Source organism: Syngnathus leptorhynchus, chromosome 14, assembly GCF_054491065.1.
Source record: "Syngnathus leptorhynchus isolate UIUO chromosome 14, UIUO_Slep, whole genome shotgun sequence".
In the NCBI taxonomy this organism is placed as follows: Eukaryota; Metazoa; Chordata; class Actinopteri; order Syngnathiformes; family Syngnathidae; genus Syngnathus; species Syngnathus leptorhynchus.
Window position 1 is genome coordinate 7,167,780 of NC_141208.1, and position 21,373 is coordinate 7,189,152.

At 37.7% G+C, this 21,373-nt stretch overlaps 2 protein-coding genes across 4 annotated transcripts; both read left to right on the top strand.

The window, feature by feature from the left end:
• The first annotated feature begins 177 nt into the window (after window positions 1–177).
• On the top strand, window positions 178–9,922 carry LOC147046352 (E3 ubiquitin-protein ligase MARCHF6-like). 3 transcript variants are annotated; one of them, XM_085929742.1, is made up of 26 exons: window positions 178–404; window positions 1,515–1,614; window positions 1,930–2,003; window positions 2,133–2,276; window positions 2,385–2,457; window positions 2,610–2,790; window positions 2,954–3,164; window positions 3,951–4,012; window positions 4,139–4,171; window positions 4,547–4,598; window positions 5,063–5,121; window positions 5,212–5,292; window positions 5,426–5,494; window positions 5,586–5,660; window positions 5,966–6,100; window positions 6,196–6,315; window positions 6,407–6,507; window positions 6,637–6,774; window positions 7,053–7,242; window positions 7,328–7,397; window positions 7,483–7,664; window positions 7,759–7,893; window positions 8,342–8,431; window positions 8,600–8,732; window positions 8,881–9,016; window positions 9,104–9,922. In XM_085929742.1, exons 1-26 carry the CDS (start codon window positions 386–388, stop codon window positions 9,186–9,188), a joined length of 2,748 nt encoding a protein of 915 aa, XP_085785868.1. In that variant the 5' UTR covers window positions 178–385; the 3' UTR covers window positions 9,189–9,922. The 3 variants fall into 3 exon arrangements, with proteins under 3 accessions (XP_085785868.1, XP_085785870.1, XP_085785869.1); XM_085929744.1 differs by having other exon boundaries at window positions 3,954–4,012; XM_085929743.1 differs by having other exon boundaries at window positions 1,518–1,614; window positions 9,104–9,921.
• A 7,299-nt stretch (window positions 9,923–17,221) lies between these two features.
• ankrd33bb (ankyrin repeat domain 33Bb) lies at window positions 17,222–21,208 on the top strand. The gene is made up of 5 exons (XM_085930410.1): window positions 17,222–17,680; window positions 18,235–18,364; window positions 19,254–19,394; window positions 19,495–19,658; window positions 20,231–21,208. Exons 1-5 carry the CDS (start codon window positions 17,222–17,224, stop codon window positions 20,876–20,878), a joined length of 1,542 nt encoding a protein of 513 aa, XP_085786536.1. The 3' UTR covers window positions 20,879–21,208.
• Window positions 21,209–21,373: the final 165 nt, after the last annotated feature.

The following is a 21,373-nucleotide window of genomic DNA, read 5'->3' on the forward strand; positions in this document are numbered from 1 at the left end:
CTTAACATACATGATTGCATATCACAGTCCTTCTCGTGCCCCAAATTGTCCTATTCGAGAGGATAAAGAGTTCATAAGTCAAAGGTAGGCTCATTGATATTTCTTAATTCGTCTTGTTCTTGAGGACTTGAAGATGACTATCGCCTGGCAAACAGCACTGTGGTGCCATCTAGTGGACAAGACATGTCTACAAAGCAGCGTAGTCAAGTTGCATGAAGTGCATCCTCGCAACTGGTTGATGAAGTAAAAATGCTGTCTGATGTCAGATCTAAAGCTTGCGTCAGCCCTAGACAAAATGTGCACCAACTAGTGTCAAATGATAGCCGTTAAATAGTTAGCACTTGTCGCTGAGAGACAGACTGAAGCTGTGGAACAAGTGGTCAAGATGGACACCGCTGAGGAAGGTAGCTGTAAAAAGAAAAAAAAATGCCCCAAGCGCTGCGATAAGTTAAATAACTAAACCAATAACATTGTGGATATTCTGATAACCCCTTAAGTTTATACTAATAGTGTCACTAGCTGATTCCATCTCCTGCCCATTACCAGTTAGCGTTAGCCAGCTAAATAGCATTAGCTTGCCCCGACTGCTGGTTACCCGCTAGTTAAATTAGAATATCGAGTCAACTCTGCAAGATCTGCTATATGTAACGAACAAAACAACGACAGCAACATGACATTAAAAAAATACAGCGCTAGCTTTCTATGCACATTGATAATCTAAGACAATACCTTCTACATAATACGTTACGAGCATAAAGAAGGTAACATGACATGTTGCTTAGGCTGCATTATTTGCCCCTAGATTTATTGTACATTAAAACTATGATTATTTGGAGTTATAGTCACTTAAGACGACAAAACATTGCTTAAATGACTGGTACTGGGATGTTGACAACCATTTTCCAGTGAAACAACAAAGTTGATACATTGCCAGTTTACTCCAGTGTTATTACTGTTAAAAGTGAAACGGGAATATTTTGTTTATTTTGTATGAATAATATCCCTTGGTCTAGGACCTAAGTATATTTCTGACCTGCTGATCCCTTACGAACCATCCAGACCTTTCAGATCGTGTGGCACAGTTCTGCTCTCTGTTCCCAGAGTCAGAACCAAACAGGGATAAGCAGTGTTCAGCTTCTATGCTCCAAATATTTGGAACAAACTCCCAAAGACATGCAGATCTTTAATGTTTCTTTTAAACTGTATCTTGATGCTTTGAAAGCTTTTTTTTATGCCTTCATGTCTCGTGTGAAGCACTTTGGATTGCCTTATTGCTGAAAAGTGCAATACAAATAAACTTGCCTTCCCTTAATAGTAAGCAGTAAGTGCGTTTTGCACACACAACCTTTATCTTAAATCCCATCACGCTGTGCAGATCTTTTTAATGTTCCCGTTGGTTTAAATTGCATTTATTAGTCACGTCGTAAAATGCTCTGGTCTACAATCAACAGCTCTTTCTGTCAGATGCATACTGAATGAATGCAGTGCTTTTTTCATGTGTGTCTTGTAAAAAGCAGATATATGTCGAGTATGTCGGTCAGAGGGAACTTATGACAAACCACTCTATCATCCCTGTGTCTGCACTGGCAGCATCAAGTTTATCCATCAGGAATGGTATGCCTCAAGTGTTTTCTATCTCCTCATAAAACTTTAAGTGTGAGGTTGAAGAAAGGTTCATGAGTCTCGAATCATATTAACGAAGTTCTGAGAGATTTACAATGTGTTCGAATGCAATGTTACTGATAAAACTGGGATGTAATTGTGCAGTCCTGGTGTAAAGCATCATATCACAAAGTAATGTGAACTGTCATTGTTTATTTATAAATATTTTTTATTTACTTTACAATGATAGAGTAAAACTGATTTATATCAATATGCAATCAATGGGGGCGGCTTACAATATATTTAACATTTGTGGCTTTCTTCTAGCTTGCTGCAATGGCTGAAACACAGCAGGAAGGAATACTGTGAATTATGCAAACATAGGTTTGCATTTACTCCAAGTAAGTAATATAAAGTCATTTCACTCATTTAATAATATAACTGTATGCACTAGTAACTCTTATAAGTAATTGGATCATGTTCAGATGCTCTATCTCTGACCTTTTTCAAACTTTTCCTATTTTCTTCAGTCTACTCTCCAGACATGCCATCTCGCCTGCCTGTCGAAGACGTATTTGCGGGTTTGGTCACCAGCATTGGAACCGCCATCAGATACTGGTTTCACTACACACTTGTGGCCTTCGCCTGGCTTGGCGTTGTCCCTCTCACAGCATGTAAGTCATTGCAGGATAAAAAAAATCATTTTAGTTTGAAAAAAAAACCACTAAGAAAAAAAAATGCTTCATATTGGGGTTCTTGAATTTTGTTTTGTTTTGCAACAGGTCGTATTTACAAGTGTTTGTTTGCTGGCTCTGTGAGCTCTCTTCTTACCCTGCCACTAGATATGCTCTCAACGTAAGTTCAGATTCCCTCATCAGCAATTGGATTTGGCTTTTTCTAGTTTTGCAAATAAAACACGGCATGTTCAGCTGCATGTGATTTTCATTCATCTATCTATAGCAAGCTTTATTTTACATTTCTGTAATGCAGGTTCCTTCTTTTCCCAGGCAAAACCTGCTTGCAGATTGCCTACAGGGTTGTTTTGTGGTCACTTGCACTCTGTGCACCTTTATCAGCCTGGTGTGGCTCCGAGAACAAATTGTCCATGGTGGTGCCCCTCAATGGTTGGACCAGAATCCACCACCTTTGGTTCCTAACCACCCAAATGGCCCAGTACCAGCTAATGAGGTAAGTTTAACTCAGGCTGTTATCAAGTTTTAAATTAAACATGGCGCCCGTAGTTAATTTATCTTGAGGGATATTCCAAAATAACCGTGATATAGAATTGTGCAGGCTGTCGTATGTTAATGCTCATCGTAATTCATTTAATTCTAATCTAATTTATCTGCAGCATCCTGATGGTATTGCTGCTGCTGTCAACATCGAGGGAGCCATGAATCCTGGCGGTCTACATGAGCCATTCGCTCCTAATCCGCACGAGGATCTGGCTATACATGAGGATGATGATGATGACGACGACGACGAAGATGACGACGATGATGATGATGAAGAGGAAGATGAGGAAGACAGAGAAGAGGATGCTGCCAATGCCAATAATGGAGGTCAAGATTAATTAAAAAGAAACAGGTTATGACTGAAAGGGCTCTATTTTTGCGACCGGCACAAATCCGGCACAGTGGGCCGTGTAAATCTGCGTGGAGGCATGTTAGGTAATTTTGTAGATGACACATATACTTATTCACATTATAATTATTAACAGAACACCAAACCATTCCCAGTTCAACTACAGTTACAGCATTGTGTTTGAGGCTGCAAACGTAGTAGTTCTAATTTTTTTTTCCTTAAGCATACAGTGACGAGACGCGGCGGGCGACAAGCGGTTTGCTCTGTTTCGGAAGTCCAAACAGGGGCATTGTTCACGAGCCCTTTACGAGGCTTTTTCTCTCGAGGTCAAATACTAACTAAAACTTTATGTTTCACTAAATTGTGTTTTCCATTCTTTACGAGTAGACAATTAGAGATCATATTTAAGCAGCGTATTGAGACTGGATTAATGACTATGCTTATAATAAAAGTAATGCACTCGGGCGGAATTTAGTCGTGCCACAAATCTCTATTCGTTGCTATATTCTACTTTGATGATAAAGGTGCTTTGAATTTATTTTTAACATACCTGTTACAAAAGGTTTGGACAGGTGTGGTACTGGTTTGTGCATGTCTGACAGTAACATCCTATCACTGTAAACTTCAGTACAGACCTTCACCTTTTATTTATTGCCTGCATTTAATTTTATTCAGACATAGTATGTCAAGCTTTTATTTATTTGGCTGTTAACGTGTGAGTGTTTCCTTTGCACCGTTTGAGATGTTATTGTTCCCTCCCGCAGAAGACTTAAACTGGAATCCCCTGGTGTGGGACCGCGCAGCAGAGGAGCTGACATGGGAAAGGGTGCGAATCTTTTTCTACTAAGTCCTGTGACGTTTTTGGCATGCGGCACCAGAGAAATCAAGTGACCATTTTTGACAAATTTCAGAAGCTATGAAGTAGTAATCTTCATTTTTTGCTTCTCTTCAGATGCTTGGCCTGGATGGTTCCCTTGTATTCTTGGTAAGATTACACACTTTGGGTCACGTGGAAATTGACAGATAAGTGAACATGTTTATAATGAGTGCTCGTGTAGAATTTGGAAATATGATACAAAGCACTTATATAGTTATTGATTACATGACGCTAAAAAATAGGAAGAGACTTTATCGCAATGTATTGAAGGCTTTCTGCCAGTCATATTGTGAGTGCCAACGCCTACACAATCGTTTTAGGCTGATAAAGACATTACCATTAAGCCTCACTAAATACTTTTCCACCACAGTTTACAAGATCGTTGCAACAGAATTTGTCGCAATAGGGCTGAATGATCTCTATTATAATCATGTCTTTAGCAAAACATTATTTGAAGTGACCTTTGTTGGATGTCTATTCAAGGAACATGTCTTCTGGGTTGTATCGCTCAACGCTCTCTTCATACTGCTCTTTGGTAAGTGACAAGCAATGTTGCCTCAAGTTTATTGTTGTTGTTGTCATCATGTCCAAATATTAGCAGGCTGGCCATGACTAGTACAGGTTTAGATGTACCCTAATGACCTAAGTTCTTTTTTCCCCCTAGTAGAGATACTGTAAATAGTGAGATAGCGATTTTTTATTACTATGAGGGAAATTAAATATGGTAAGTGTTATGGTTCAGTTGAGGATACTTGTATAAAACTTTACTGCCTTGTAATGCTGTCAGCTCAGCTTTTGGAACAATGCTGTGAATCACAGTAACATTAAAGGCTTGAGTTTTTTTTTTTTTTTTTGCACAATACTACCTATTACAATTGCCTGTTACAAATGAACAAAATAAAAACAGAAACACATTTGAACTGTGATTGATTTTTTTTTCCTGTATGTGAGGACAATTGTGTAGAATTATTCCCTAACATAAGATTTTTATATTCGTAGCATTCTTCCCTTATCACATTGGCCATTTCTCAGTGGTAGGACTTGGCTTCGAGAAACAGGCAAGTGCACAACCACCGGCTGTTTGTGAGTAATAGTATCCACTAATTGTATTTTCTATGGATTTATTTATATACATTTTCTGGTGGCAGATTCTAGCTTCACACTTTGAAGGTCTCCTCACCACCGTAGTGGGTTATATCCTCCTGGGTGGAGCACTTGTCATCTTCCATGTATCCTTCATTGCAATCATCTACCATCATGTTTTATCAGTGAACATTTTGCATACTGGAGTTTAGTTTAGACAGTTTGTGTCATTTTTTTTTAATTTTTTTTTTTTATCCGTCCTTAACTCTGCCTTTTCAGGCGCTGACTTCATTAGTGAAATTTCAGCGCTCCAAGCATCTTCTGGGACTCTGCTACGTTGTTGTCAAGGTAAACTGCAGAAGCTTTAATATGCAGACTAATCTACAGTACTTTGATGATATTACTTGACTTTGTTACCCAGCTCAGCTCCGTTTTCTAGGTATCTTTGCTGGTTGTCATGGAAATAGGCTTGTTCCCACTCATTTGTGGCTGGTGGCTAGATCTTTGTTCGCTGGTAAGACTTACCGACTATACAGTGAGGGATGCACAAGTCCTTGATTATTTTCATTTTAGATTATTTCCAGTTGAGAGCTGCTGCATTTAAATGTTTACTCACTCAGCTCATTAATTCATACCGCAGCTGCATATTTATTTGCTGTCAGTTGGAGATGTTCCCATATTTAATACCAGTTTTTTATCTTGCTCCTAAAACAGAATTGAGTAGTTAGACAAGTGCAGGCTCAGTGTTACGACTTAACATACAGCATCCACCAGCAATGATTTTTAATTATTTTTTTTAATGATCTTTGCTCATTGCAGGAGATGTTTGATGCAACCTTCAAAGATAGGGAGCAGAGTTTCGACTCAGCCCCCGGCACAACCATGTTTCTCCACTGGCTAGTCGGCATGGTCTATGTTTTCTACTTCGCTTCTTTCATCTTGCTGCTCAGGGAAGTATGTGGACAATTTGTTTTACTCGTGCTGATGTTCTTTAAGAGTTATGAATATTCATATCCAGTCCCTAATTTGCTTCCCGTTCCTGTTTGGAGGTTCTAAGACCTGGTGTGCTTTGGTTCTTGAGGAACCTGAATGATCCAGACTTCAACCCAGTTCAAGAAATGATCCACCTTCCCATTTACAGACACCTTAGAAGATTCTTACTCTCTGTGGTTTGTCAAGTCTCTCTTTCAAATCAATGATTCCTTGAAATGTAGTAACAAGTGTTATGTCATTTTTGTACTGTGTGTGTGTGATTTCTAGGTGGTGTTTGGTTCCATCGTTCTTCTGATGCTTTGGCTTCCTATAAAGATGATTCAATTCTTCTTCCCAACCATCCTGCCCTACAATGTTATGCTTTACAGGTACACAGAAATAACTTAACAGTTGTCATTTTAGTTTTGTGCATTCATTAAAAACAATAAAATGTATCTTGACATACATTGTTTTCAAAATAGTATTTTTTACCTGTGAATTGACTGTTGCTTTTGCAGTGATGCTCCTGTGAGTGAGCTCTCATTAGAGCTGCTGTTGCTCCAAGTTGTCCTTCCCGCATTGCTGGAGCAGGGTCATACTCGGCAGTGGCTCAAAAAACTTGTCCATGCCTGGACATTCACCGTTGGCTACGTACTGTAGGTTGCAGGCACATACATACTCATCAACAATCTTAAATCTACAGCAGAATGTATCACTGACAAATGCTAATATTGTCGAAAGTCATAATTACAATTAATCTTTATAGTAACAAAGTCAGCTCGGTCATAAATACAAAATAATCACAAAAAAAAAGCGATTTGCCTTTTACATATATTCTTTTAATTTTGAAATGTCGGTATAATAGACATCAAAATGGCTCGCTCTCAAATGAAGTGCTGTGCTTTGCTGATACCTGATCATGCACATTCTCCAGGGATCTCCACTCCTATTTGCTGGGGGATCAGGAAGACCGTGACAACCAACCCAACATCCCTCCTGGCCGCGATAACGACCAAATCCCCGACCCCGGTGAGGGGCTTCATGCTGCCCATCAGGCCTTCTTGCAGCTGGACGGCCCAATCGGCTTCCAGCCATACTATCAGCCGCACAACTTCCTCATTAAGGTGACACACCATAAGGGAGTACATGATCTCAAATGATTCCTCCAGTGGGCCTCCAGTATTAACCTCTGAGGTTTCTGCTTGTCAGATAATTCTGCTGGTTGTTTTCATGTGTGTCACACTTTTGCTGGCTAGTCTCTTCTGCCTCACATTACCTGGTAAGTTTAGGGCTTGATATACAACTTTTTTTTTGGGGGGGGGGGGATAATAGTTGATGAATTTCTTAACTGCTTCCTTTTCAAGTGTTGGTGGGTCGCTGGCTAATGTCGTTTTGGATGGGGAGTGCCATGGTTCACGAGCTGTACACGGCAGCCGGTGGCCTCTATGTCTGCTGGTTGTCCATTCGAGGTGCCACTTTGTTGCTATCTTGGATCCCGCAGGGATGGACTGCCATCATGCTTAAAGCCCGTGAGTGGACCCTCATGGTAAGCTCCGGCTTATATAAAATTCTTCTGGATTTTTCTATGTAATTGTTGGATATATTTTAATATCTTTGGGTCATTGTGTTCATGACAACAGATTGTGAAGACGTTGGTTGTCACAACGCTCTTAGCCGGAGTGATTCCTCTGCTTTTGGGTATCCTGTTTGAGCAGGTCATTGTGGCTCCAATTAGAGTCCCACTAGATCAGACACCTCTCTTCTACCCTTGGCAGGTACTGTAAGGTCCATAGAGTGTGTGCAAATGTTTTAAGGTTAGGAGTGAAATGTATTTACGACAACAATAAAATAAAATTGGGGTCCATGACCAAACCGTGTCCTGAAAGGGGGATCCTTCCATCTGTGGTCCCTTCTCAAGGTTTCTCATTTTTCCCCTGGTAGGGGTTTTTGAGTTTTTCCTTGCCCTTTTGGGAGCCCAAGATCAGGGGATGCTTTGAGAATAATTGTCAATTGATTGTCTATGTGAAGCCCTTTGAGACTGCTTGTGATTTAGGGCTATACAAATAAACTTGACTAGACTTGACTTGACTTGTGTTAGACAGAAAATCGCGGAGAATCAAAGCACGGTATTAGGTGTACTACTTAAAAAAAAGTTTTTTTTACAATGCTGGCTAACCAGCACACATCCCTCACTGTTGAATTGCTGTTGTTTTTATGTTACAGGATTGGGCCCTGGGTGTCCTCCATTCTAAAACCATTGCTGCTGTCACACTGATGGGCCCTCAGTGGTGGCTCAAAACTGTGATTGAGCAGGTCAGCCACAGATAACTCAGTCTAAAAAGCAAATGATAACATCTCTTTTAAATCAACATTCTTCATTTCAATATCACAAAATGTGCATGGACGATTGATTCCAAACATCATCCAGCTTTCTTTAAATGTTCATCTAAAGCAAACCTAAATGCACATACTGTGTTGCAGGTGTATGCTAACGGTATCAGAAACATTGACCTTCACTTCATTGTGAGGAGACTAGCTGTCCCAGTTGTCTGCATTCTGCTGCTGGCTCTATGTGTCCCCTACATAATCTCGAAAGGCATAACACCTCTGCTGGGTGAGTAATGCTCCCTACTATGCTCCAGGTTTGTGGCGTTTGGGTCAAAGATGGAAAATATACAGTCTGGTAATTGACTTGTGGTATACTAACCTTTCCTCATGATCTCCTCTCGCCTCTTTCTTGTTTTGTCCTCCACCACAAACAGTTGTGCAGCCGGAGATGCTGATACTTGCAGAGAGGAGGATTTATCCATTCTTACTCATGGTGGTGTTATTGTTGGTGATTCTGTCCTTCCAAATACAGCAGTTCAAACATCTGTACGAGCACATCAAGAACGACAAGTTAGTCAATCAATCAATCAATCCAAACACATGGTACGACAAACAGTAAATGAGTTAAGATTGATGGTTCTGCCCCCTTTCCTTCAGGTACCTGGTCGGACAGCGACTGGTGAACTATGAAGGCAAAGCAGGAACAACAAATTCATCTGCCTCTTCCAGCAACTCCTCATAGACCTGACACTTGTGTTGGATCAGTACCTCACATTAGCAACTGTGGTAAAACTCTCTCTGCTTGGTGCAGCTTTCAAAAAAATCCTTCTGCCAAAGTAAGGTGAGATTTAGGTCTAAATTGTTGCTTGGCTACAAAAACTTAACTCATAGAACTCATAACCATAGAAGAGTGCCAAAGTTCTTGACTTCCCATTGTCTATTTTGTTTTGCTTTTGTTTACATGCAAGGAGTCTCAATCTTTCAACAGACAAATCCCAACCCCCTTTAGCTATTAGACAGTTATGATTTGTATGCTTTTTTTTAATGCTCAAGTTGTGCTTCCTTTTTTATGAAACCGGTCAGACTGTTTGATATTTTAACTATGTGGGGTAGGAAAGGAGAGACAGACATAATTTACATAACAGAAACATTCTGTTAATTAATGAGCAGAAAAAAAGGTTATAGTTTAAAAGACAGCGCACAGACAGGCAACATTTTAAATTAGGGAAGTTTTAATTCATTTAATCTTGACACTGGTTATTTTTTTTTTTTTATCTTCTGGTTATTTTTTCTTAATTATATTCTTTAGAAAATATGCTGCTATGAAGTGTGTTCTGACTGCATATTTGTCCAAAAAATATTACAGAAAATTTCAATCACTTTCCGTTGACCCATTCTCTGGGGACGTGCTCATTTAACCCCTTAACTCAATAACTTTTTTGTGATTATCTAATCATTAGTGTGAAGGCGAAGGCCTTCACACTATTGTTATTCTACTTTATTTTTTTTTTTATTATTAGTGTGAAGGCGAAGGCCTTCACACTATTGTTATTCTACTTTATTTTTAGTGTGAAGGCGAAGGCCTTCACACTATTGTTATTCTACTTTATTTTTCTTCTTATTATTATTAAACAATTTATTCCTCCCACTTTTTTGACACCTAACTACTCCCACATGCTTTAACCGATTCACTCCATTCCAACTTTCACACGTTCCAAAAATTCACGGCATGACTGCTAGTATTTTATTTGTTCATAACATTTACCGTTTTTGCATAATTAGCAAATTTGTGCCTTAAAATCCCCCATTCATTCTTAATGGCACATTAGACACGAGCGACGTTCAGGAGTGAGTTCAAATTTTGACATCTGACAACTTTTTTCATGATTTCTTTCCTTAACTCGTTTATTTAACTCTTTTATTTTTTATTTATTTATTTTCCATTCATTCATTTAGTTATTCATTTAATTTTAAGTTAAAAACATCATTTTACCGTTTTAACGGCATTTACCGTTTTTATTTCTTGTTTAATATCACCATTCCACCGCAGCAACACTAAGCCGCTGTTTAGCTCAGTAAGAAGACAATGATCCTAAGAACACGAGCCACGTCCGCGAGCGAGTTCGAGTCCCGGTTGGCCAAAATTCTTTTATTCATTAATTCTTCATTCATTCAATTTTAACACATTTTAACAATTATTTTCATCATTCATTTAGTTTTTCATTTAATTTTAAGTTAAAAACATCATTTTACCGTTTTAACGGCATGTACCATTTTAATTTCTCGTTTAATATCATCATTCCACCACAGCAACACTGAGCCGCTGTTTAGCTCAGTAAGAAGAGACTGGAATTTGAAGCACGAGCGCTGTTCCCGTGCGAGTTCGAATCCGGCTTGACCAATATTTTTTTTTCATTCATTCAATTTTAACACATCACTTTAATAATTATTTTCATCATCATCATTAATTTAACATTTTTATTTTATTTAATCATCAATTTACCAATTTTATGTCATTTAATCATCATTTCGAGTCCCACAATAGTGTGAAGTGCCTTCGCCTTCACACGCAATTTCTCCAGAAATTGCCAATTCTAGTTCTTCTTCTTCTTATTAGTGTGAAGGCGAAGGCCTTCACACTATTGTTATTCTACTTTATTTTTCTTCTTATTATTATTAAACAATTTATTCCTCCCACTTTTTTGACATCTAACTACTCCCACATGCTTTTACCGATTCACTCCATTCCAACTTTCACACGTTCCAAAAATTCACGGCATGACTGCTAGTATTTCATTTGTTCATAACATTTACCGTTTTTGCATAATTAGCAAATTTGTGCCTTAAAATCCCCCATTCATTCTTAATGGCGCATTAGACAAGAGTGACGTTCAGGAGTGAGTTCAAATTTTGACATCTGACAACTTTTTTCATGATTTCTTTCCTTAACTCGTTTATTTAACTCTTTTATTTTTTATTTATTTATTTTCCGTTCATTCATTTAGTTATTCATTTAATTTTAAGTTAAAAACATTTTACCGTTTTTATTTCTTGTTTAATATCATCATTCCACCGCAGCAACACTAAGTCGCTGTTTAGCTCAGTAAGAAGACAATGGTCCATTGAACACGAGCCACGTCCGCGAGCGAGTTCGAATCCCGCTTGGCCATAATTTTTTTATTCATTAATTTTTCATTCTTTCAATTTTAACACATTTTAATAATTATTTTCATCATTCATTTAGTTATTCATTTAATTTTAAGTTAAAAACATAATTTTACCGTTTTAACGGCATTTACCGTTTTTATTTCTTGTTTAATATCATCATTCCACCGCAGCAACACTAAGCCGCTGTTTAGCTCAGTAAGAAGACAATGATCCTAAGAACACGAGCCACGTCCGCGAGCGAGTTCAAGTCCCGGTTGGCCATAACTTTTTTATTCATTCATTCAATTTTAACACATTTTAATAATTATTTTCATCATTCATTTAGTTTTTCATTTAATTTTAAGTTAAAAACATCATTTTACCGTTTTAACGGCATGTACCATTTTTATTTCTCGTTTAATAGCATCAGTCCACCAGAATAGCATTAAATCGGTGTTTAGCTCAGTAAGAAGACAATGGCGCTCTGAACACGAGCTACTTCCACGAGGGCGTTCGAATCCCGCTTGGCCATAATTTTTTTATTCATTAATTTTTCATTCATTCAATTTTAACACATTTTAATAATTATTTTCATCATCATCATTAATTTAACATTTTTATTTTATTTAATCATCAATTTACCAATTTTATGTCATTTAATCATCGAGTCCCACAATAGTGTGAAGTGCCTTCGCCTTCACACGCAATTTCTCCAGAAATTGCCAATTCTTTAGTGTGAAGGCGAAGGCCTTCACACTATTGTTATTCTACTTTATTAGTGTGAAGGCGAAGGCCTTCACACTATTGTTATTCTACTTTATTTTTCTTCTTATTATTATCCTACTTTATTCCTCCCACTTTTTTGACACTTAACTACTCCCACATGCTTTAACCGATTCACTCCATTCCAACTTTCACACGTTCCAAAAATTCACGTCATGACTGCTAGTATTTCATTTGTTCATAACATTTACCGTTTTTGCATAATTAGCAAATTTGTGCCTTAAAATCCCCCATTCATTCTTAATGGCGCATTAGACACGAGCGACGTTCCTAGTTCGAATTTTGACATCTGACAACTTTTTTCATGATTTCTTTCCTTAACTCGTTTATTTAACTCTTTTATTTTTTATTTATTTATTTTCCATTCATTCATTTAGTTATTCATTTAATTTTAAGTTAAAAACATCATTTTACCGTTTTTATTTCTTGTTTAATATCATCATTCCACCGCAGCAACACTAAGCCACCGTTTAGCTCAGTAAGAAGACAATGGTCCTTTGAACACGAGCCACGTCCGTGAGCGAGTTCGATCCCGGTTGGTGATAATTTTTTTATTCATTAATTTTTCATTCATTCAATTTTAACACATTTTAATAATTATTTTCATCATTCATTTAGTTATTCATTTAATTTTAAGTTAAAAACATCATTTTACCGTTTTAACGGCATGTACCATTTTTATTTCTCGTTTAATATCATCATTCCACCACAGCAACACTGAGCCGCTGTTTAGCTCAGTAAGAAGAGACTGGAATTTGAAGCACGAGCGCTGTTCCCGTGCGAGTTCGAATCCGGCTTGACCAATATTTTTTTTTCATTCATTCAATTTTAACACATCACTTTAATAATTATTTTCATCATCATCATTAATTTAACATTTTTATTTTATTTAATCATCAATTTACCAATTTTATGTCATTTAATCATCATTTCGAGTCCCACAATAGTGTGAAGTGCCTTCGCCTTCACACGCAATTTCTCCAGAAATTGCCAATTCTAGTTATTATCCTACTTTATTCCTCCCACTTTTTTGACACCTAACTACTCCCACATGCTTTAACCGATTCACTCCATTCCAACTTTCACACGTTCCAAAAATTCACGGCATGACTGCTAGTATTTTATTTGTTCATAACATTTACCGTTTTTGCATAATTAGCAAATTTGTGCCTTAAAATCCCCCATTCATTCTTAATGGCGCATTAGACACGAGCGACGTTCAGGAGTGAGTTCAAATTTTGACATCTGACAACTTTTTTCACGATTTCTTTCCTTAACTCGTTTATTTAACTCTTTTATTTTTTATTTATTTATTTTCCGTTCATTCATTTAGTTATTCATTTAATTTTAAGTTAAAAACATTTTACCGTTTTTATTTCTTGTTTAATATCATCATTCCACCGCAGCAATACTAAGTCGCTGTTTAGCTCAGTAAGAAGACAATGGTCCATTGAACACGAGCCACGTCCGCGAGCGAGTTCGAGTCCCGCTTGGCCATAATTTTTTTATTCATTCATTCAATTTTAACACATTTTAATAATTATTTTCATCATTCATTTAGTTTTTCATTTAATTTTAAGTTAAAAACATCATTTTACCGTTTTAACGGCATGTACCATTTTTATTTCTCGTTTAATAGCATCAGTCCACCAGAATAGCATTAAATCGGTGTTTAGCTCAGTAAGAAGACAATGGCGCTCTGAACTCGAGCTACTTCCACGAGGGCGTTCGAATCCCGCTTGGCCATAATTTTTTTATTCATTAATTTTTCATTCATTCAATTTTAACACATTTTAATAATTATTTTCATCATCATCATTAATTTAACATTTTTATTTTATTTAATCATCAATTTACCAATTTTATGTCATTTAATCATCATTTCGAGTCCCACAATAGTGTGAAGTGCCTTCGCCTTCACACGCAATTTCTCCAGAAATTGCCAATTCTAGTTATTATTAAACAATTTATTCCTCCCACTTTTTTGACACCTAACTACTCCCACATGCTTTTACCGATTCACTCCATTCCAACTTTCACACGTTCCAAAAATTCACGGCATGACTGCTAGTATTTCATTTGTTCATAACATTTACCGTTTTTGCATAATTAGCAAATTTGTGCCTTAAAATCCCCCATTCATTCTTAATGGCGCATTAGACAAGAGTGACGTTCAGGAGTGAGTTCAAATTTTGACATCTGACAACTTTTTTCATGATTTCTTTCCTTAACTCGTTTATTTAACTCTTTTATTTTTTATTTATTTATTTTCCATTCATTCATTTAGTTATTCATTTAATTTTAAGTTAAAAACATCATTTTACCGTTTTAACGGCATTTACCGTTTTTATTTCTTGTTTAATATCATCATTCCACCGCAGCAACATTAAGCCGCTGTTTAGCTCAGTAAGAAGACAATGATCCTAAGAACACGAGCCACGTCCGCGAGCGAGTTCGAGTCCCGGTTGGCCATAACTTTTTTATTCATTAATTTTTCATTCATTCAATTTTAACACATTTTAATAATTATTTTCATCATTCATTTAGTTTTTCATTTAATTTTAAGTTAAAAACATCATTTTACCGTTTTAACGGCATGTACCATTTTTATTTCTCGTTTAATATCATCATTCCACCACAGCAACACTAAGCCGCTGTTTAGCTCAGTAAGAAGAGACTGGAATTTGGAGCACGAGCGCTGTTCCCGTGCGAGTTCGAATCCGGCTTGACCAATATTTTTTTTTCATTCATTCAATTTTAACACATCACTTTAATAATTATTTTCATCATCATCATTAATTTAACATTTTTATTTTATTTAATCATCAATTTACCAATTTTATGTCATTTAATCATCATTTCGAGTCCCACAATAGTGTGAAGTGCCTTCGCCTTCACACGCAATTTCTCCAGAAATTGCCAATTCTAGTTTAGTTTAATGTTCACACATTTTCAACATTTTATATGCAGTCTTTGCACATGCATGTAAACCAGCTTCAGGGTGTTCTTACAATGGCAAGAATGACTTCACTCTCGTGTACCATTTACACTGGAAAAAAAATGTGCGCTGACTCGCATATATTCTTGTCAAGCTGAGCCACACAGTTGTATTTTATTAAACATGAATGTAGTATTGCAATGTCAGATGAGTTTAATATTAATTTAAGATTGTCAGTCCCAACTTCAGTTTGATTGTTTTGGTTATCAGCTGCTATTGTGTGTTTGCGTGTGTTTTTTTAAGTCAGGATTTTACAATTTGTTAACATTACGTTTTGTCATGCTTGTAGCATTTCTTTTTAATGTGTAGCTTTCCTTTTTCTGAAATATATATTATACTGCCAATGTTAATAAGTGCCCTTTTAGTATGGCCTTGATCTAGGTCTTAAATTTTTATTTTGGTAGGTAAACACATTTATTTTTGTATGGAAAAATAACGCAGTGTCATGGCAATGGAAAGATAATTCGAAATGGATACAAAATAAACAGTATTGTGTTGATTACAGTTTCTTCTCAGTTTTTTAGTGGCCTGAACAAATAGATTTGTGTAAAAAAAAAAAGGCAGTTTAACAATATTAGTAGCCTGTTTTTCTTGAACAAGACAAGGATTTACAGAAAGAGCGTGTCAATGTGTTGTGTGAATATATGATTCACAGTTGGCTGTCAACTCGTCAAGCACGTACACTGCCTCTTGCCCAAAATCACTGTATGCTCCTTCCACCGGACTAAATGAATATTTATTTCATCATCAGCACCAGTTTGAAAAGACTAAACTAGCACTGTCAATAAAAATAAAGACAATTACTTAAAATGACTGGTGTCTTGTCTGCACCAAAGCCTATTCCAGAAAACAGGATGTGCTATTTATGCCAAATCCAATTACATTTGCCCCTTTCAGTACGCAAAGCCATAAACAGATTATGAGAATATTAACCTTTAAACAAGATATTTATAAGCCATAATTTCCCCCAACCTTGCACCCAAATCTCTGGGGAAAATATTGCTGGCAATTTTTATATTGTAAAATTCATGTCTTAAATCAATTTTGGGATACCATACATTTTTGTTACCATGATAAAATGGAATCAAGAAACAATGATACAGCAAATAGGAAACAAATATTATACCAGGAGAAGTTAACGCCCATGAAGAAGAGCGTTCACCTTCCTGCGACTGTTCCCAACATTTAAATGAAGTCACGTGGGTGACAAATCCAAGGGCAGCAGAATTTCAGGAAAGAGCCAGTACTTGTATACTGTTACTTTAAGGTGAAAATAAAGTGTTGAAATAATTATTGTCAAATACAGCGTCACTCATCTTAAATGGCAGAATGTAACATATCATGTAGTGCCCCAACTGACTGAATCGGTTAAGGGCTAAATAGGGTGAGAGAGCAACTAAAGGGATTATTGTGCATCAGTTAGAGAGGAAAGCCACTGCTTGACTGTTCTCAAAATAAGTCTGGTGTTTCACTGCAAGTGTTTCTCTGTACAAACAGACCGCATCATGTTTTCTTTTCGACAAGATTGGAAATGTACGTGGATGCTATCTGATGCTGTGACAGAACGATGCTTGATGGAGATGGACAACAGTCTTTAGGAATTAATGAGAGATGGGGAATTTTTAACTCTGGAAGTATTACAATCTTGATTTAAAGGATATTTAAAAGGCAGAGGATCACTAAACAAGTCCTCACATCATGACATCTGGGCACTGAAATGTACTTCAGAGAATATTTTGGATCCGACTCTGTGTGAGTACCAAAGAACATAAACTGTAGGTCATCGTAGAAATGTCCTGGTATCTTGCTGTAATCCTAACGAGTGAGTGGGGGGAGGGAAGGATTAAATGGTTTTAATAACAGAGAAAGAAGGTGAAGCTGGAAAACTTCAGGAGAATGGAGTTGCCAGACTGGGCAAAATTGCTATGGACACACCTGTCATGTCCTTTAATGACATCGACAAGGACAGCGAAGATATTGAGGAATCGGAACAACATGAAGAATCCGAAGTGGATTACACTCGAAATTACTGGGAGGATGAGGATGATATCTACCAGGAGTTTGAGGAACTGGACTTTGAGGCTCTCTCAGATAACTCGGACACAAGGAGCATTGCGTCTGATGATTCTTTCTACCCGCTTGACACTTCAGGGGGATCTGACGGTCGACGGGCATCATGTCGCGGAAGCCCAGAGCCGATCTCCTTCTTTAAAGCTTGCTGCAATAACAACACCATCATCGTCAAAATCATGATCAGACAAGGACTGACTGAGGAGGAAGTACACGAGACAGACCGGAACAGAAGAGTAAGAACGACCTGAACAAAATATTCTCGACAATGTTGTGTTTGTGTACTATAACATTACAAAATAGAAATGTGATGCCTTCCAATTGACACGGGGTTCAGAATATTAGGTTAATCCCCCGAGTAACAGATGGGAAGTTCCACTGTGAAGTGACACATTGAGAAGCAGCTTGGCATTGGCCTCAGCTTTTAACAGGCTTGCTAAATCCTGACACAAACTAGGTAAAGGATAACATATACTGATATTGGTCAGAGAGTTTAGGGACTAATAAGAAAACAACGGTTGGGCTATGCACAATATTATTAAAAAAGAAAAAATGGCCAAGTGTTAATTACTAATTGACACCTCATACACCAGATTCTATATTAACAGTGTTTCATTATTTTTAACATTTATTTGAAAACAAATGGACCAGGATCATTTAATTGTTCTGTGGCTAGAACAGCAAGTGAGCATTGAATGACTTCTACAAGCAATTTGTCTTGAAATGAGTCAACGTCTGCTATGTTTGTACAAATTGTGAGAAGTTAACATAAGTCATTTTTGTCTTTCAGTCTGCACTGATTGTAGCGTGTTACTATGGTTATGTGGACGTGGTCATCGCCCTAGCCCAGTGTCCTTACATTGATGTCAACTGGCAGGATAATGAGGGTAACACTGCCCTTATTACAGCAGCACAAGCAGGTAAACAAGACTCTTTGTAATCAGAAATGCCCCCTTCAAGTACATTTGAAAAAAAAAAAATCACTTATTACCTTGGTGCAATTCATACGAGCAATCAAACCCCCTTCCCCCCACTCCCCCAATAATAGGTGCAAATAAACCAGTGTTTTAAAACATTTACACCTTTTTACCTGGACTAGAGGGTGGAAATTATTTAGGTTTCTGTATTTCTGTACCTAAAAAAAAAAAAAAAGGAATTCTCAGTGCACTAACAGGCATTGTATTGTTATTTGTCTTATGTGAAGATGATCAATCATATCGATTGAATGAGATACTAGCATTGTAACTCATACAAATTTTACAGGTATTTACAGAATTGAAAAATGACTTCGGGGATGCATGTGTTCAGCATTACTCAATCCAGGAAGTGCATTCATCTCTGAGATGACTATTTTCCTTCCTTAACTCATGCATTATTTAAAGAGGAATACGTTACTGCAGGGAATTGAGTCTGAGGCTTTTCAAACGTGCCCGCCTTGAAGAATGAGACATGATCTGCTGTATGGTACTTGCATTTTCAATTATCACATTTACTAAAGCAAAAGATTCCATAAAGATGCAGTCTGCGTAACAGACGTGCGGCCCCGGTCTCTCATCTGCTAATAATGATGAACGACTCACTGGGATGTGGGACTTACTCATTTTCTGCTTCATTAAAACCGTTATTGATCTCTATTCATGACAAAATAAAAACTTTCTTTAAAAACTCATCACTGATGCTGAAAGGTGTCTCCACAGGTTTAGAACTAAAAACCCTGCTGGTGAGGTTAAAGCAGCAGTACGATACCGTAATACAAAACAGAATCTCTGACATTGTCACAAGCAAATGCTACTTATCTGTTGAGTACAGGTCACGTGGTCATCTCTCACTACTTGCTGAACTACTTCCCCGGGTTGGACCTTGAGAGGAGGAACTGTCACGGTTTCACAGCTTTAATGAAGGCTGCCATGCAGGGTCGGGCCGACACTTGTAGAGCACTCATGCTGGCTGGTAAACGCCAAGTACTTCTACAATGTAAAAACATGCCTCTTTTTTAAGATGCATGCAGAATTAAGGAAAGTAGCATACAAATGGATGTTTATATTTCCAGGAGGTGACATGCAAGCTAGAGACAATGGACGGAAAATGACACCACGGGAGTGGGCTCTCTTCACTGGTCGCTATGAGACGGCTTACCTGATGTATTTGGTCATGATGAAGCCATGTGCTGAGCAGTTCTGTGACTCCTTCAGCCTGGAGTGGCCCTTGCTGGAGGTGAGTATTATTTTCCATGTTATATCGTCAAATGTAGTCTATATTTAAAATTAATGTGGAGCACTTTTCATACATGGAAGCATTTTTTTACACAGCTGACAGTCAAGACAAGCTGCACAATTCTATGAATTAGCCATGAAAAGCCTCGGAAGGTTAACAGTATGGCCAATTATTTTGCTGAATAGCATCATTTAAGAGCTGAAATAGTGAAAGGTTAGCAAATGGAAGCTTTTACACTGGGTTCTAGATTTTGGTGCAACTGATTGATTTTCCTAGGTTGTCCATGCAATTTTCAAGTCATCGACAGCTATCATTTGATTGTTTTTGTACGAAAATAATTATTTTCAAAAATAAAAAACACTTTAAAAAAACACACTGTGACAAATTATAACACATAATGGAGTTTCAAATCATTAGATGGGTTGTAAAGTGAAAATGATCATTTGTTGAATCGGCAGCAGCTTCTCATCCAACAAAACCAAGTCATGTTAGCATGATCTACATTTCGTTAATCTCCTTGGAGGACAAAAACAAACAACAGGTTTTTGATGGTACTTTTTTGTCTTCTTCAGGATCTGGTTGCCAAGGCAGAAGAGCCAAAGTCCTGCTGGAAACGTTCTCTTGACCTTCTGTCCTGCTGTCCTTACAGATTTTACCTTAACAATAAGGTGAATCCTGTGGAAGATGGTGTTCTAGAGCACATGGTCCAAATCACTACTAGTCTCAGGAGTCCATTTATTGCTATATCCTGCCGGACAGTTTGCCCAGGAAGCCCGCCGTGCGTTGGAAAACGGCGCTACGCAGTGCAGGAAATTCTCAGGAGGCAAAGGGTGGCCGAGCTAAAGAACCTTGGCCCGGACAGGCTGAACAATTACAAGAGATTTTTCCAAAACTCACGGGTGCTCCTCATCCCCAAAGCGAGGGATCGGCGAGCCAGCCTCCAGCCTCAATTGCTCGATGACATGGCTGCTGTATCCAAAGGGGCCATAAGGCGGGCGAGTCTACTACCACTTCATCTCCTAAGGAGGAGCAGCGTGCGACCAGGCATTGTGATACCAAAGGTGAGGCTCTGCAAGGCCCCAGATCCTACTTTTAAACCAGAAAAGCTCAGACGGAACAACAACTATAATCAACTTCAAATTCCAAAATGGGATTACAAGATGAAGAGAATAGAGAGAAAGAAGGAGGAGAGACTTTTATTACCGACGAGGCGAAGATGAGACCAAGTTATGAGATCACATTCTGCAACCAGACTAATGGGGTAGCATTTCACTCACTTGACTTTTGTGCAAGTAGAGATGGTGAAATTTCACGGAAAGACATTTACAGTATGGGCCCTGTGAAGCAATTGAGCCTTTGCCCAAATTCATCTGGAATAAACTCCAAATTAGGCACCATTCCGAACAGAATTATCAGTATAAAAATTGGATGGACAAAAGTTCTATAAACTCAGCTTTCACAGTGGGGGAGAATGGTTATCTTGCAGAAGTGAATATTTCTCTTCTGCTTACTAACATGGCTGACATTTCTTTGTTATTAATAAATGTATTCGCTCAATGTATTCACAAAACATTCTCTGCCTCTTTTACTCCATGATGACCCAGTCCAAAAATATTAAACTTTTTGAAAATTCTTCATTGCTGAATGATATTTCCAAGGTACTGTTGTCACAACATGGGACAAAGTGTGGGCACAAAATAATAATAATTATTATT

What these genes read in the sequence shown, in the direction of transcription:
- LOC147046352 (XM_085929742.1), top strand. An exon ending in TCTGCTACGTTGTTGTCAAG is followed by an intron (nt 5,495 to 5,585) that starts GTAAACTGCAGA and finishes TCCGTTTTCTAG; the next exon opens with GTATCTTTGCTGGTTGTCAT. An exon ending in CTCTCTTCTACCCTTGGCAG is followed by an intron (nt 7,894 to 8,341) that starts GTACTGTAAGGT and finishes TTTATGTTACAG; the next exon opens with GATTGGGCCCTGGGTGTCCT.
- ankrd33bb (XM_085930410.1), top strand. Translation starts at nt 17,222, where the DNA reads ATGGTTTTAATAACAGAGAAAGAAGGTGAAGCTGGAAAACTTCAGGAG. An exon ending in AGACAGACCGGAACAGAAGA is followed by an intron (nt 17,681 to 18,234) that starts GTAAGAACGACC and finishes TTTGTCTTTCAG; the next exon opens with TCTGCACTGATTGTAGCGTG. An exon ending in TATTACAGCAGCACAAGCAG is followed by an intron (nt 18,365 to 19,253) that starts GTAAACAAGACT and finishes TGTTGAGTACAG; the next exon opens with GTCACGTGGTCATCTCTCAC.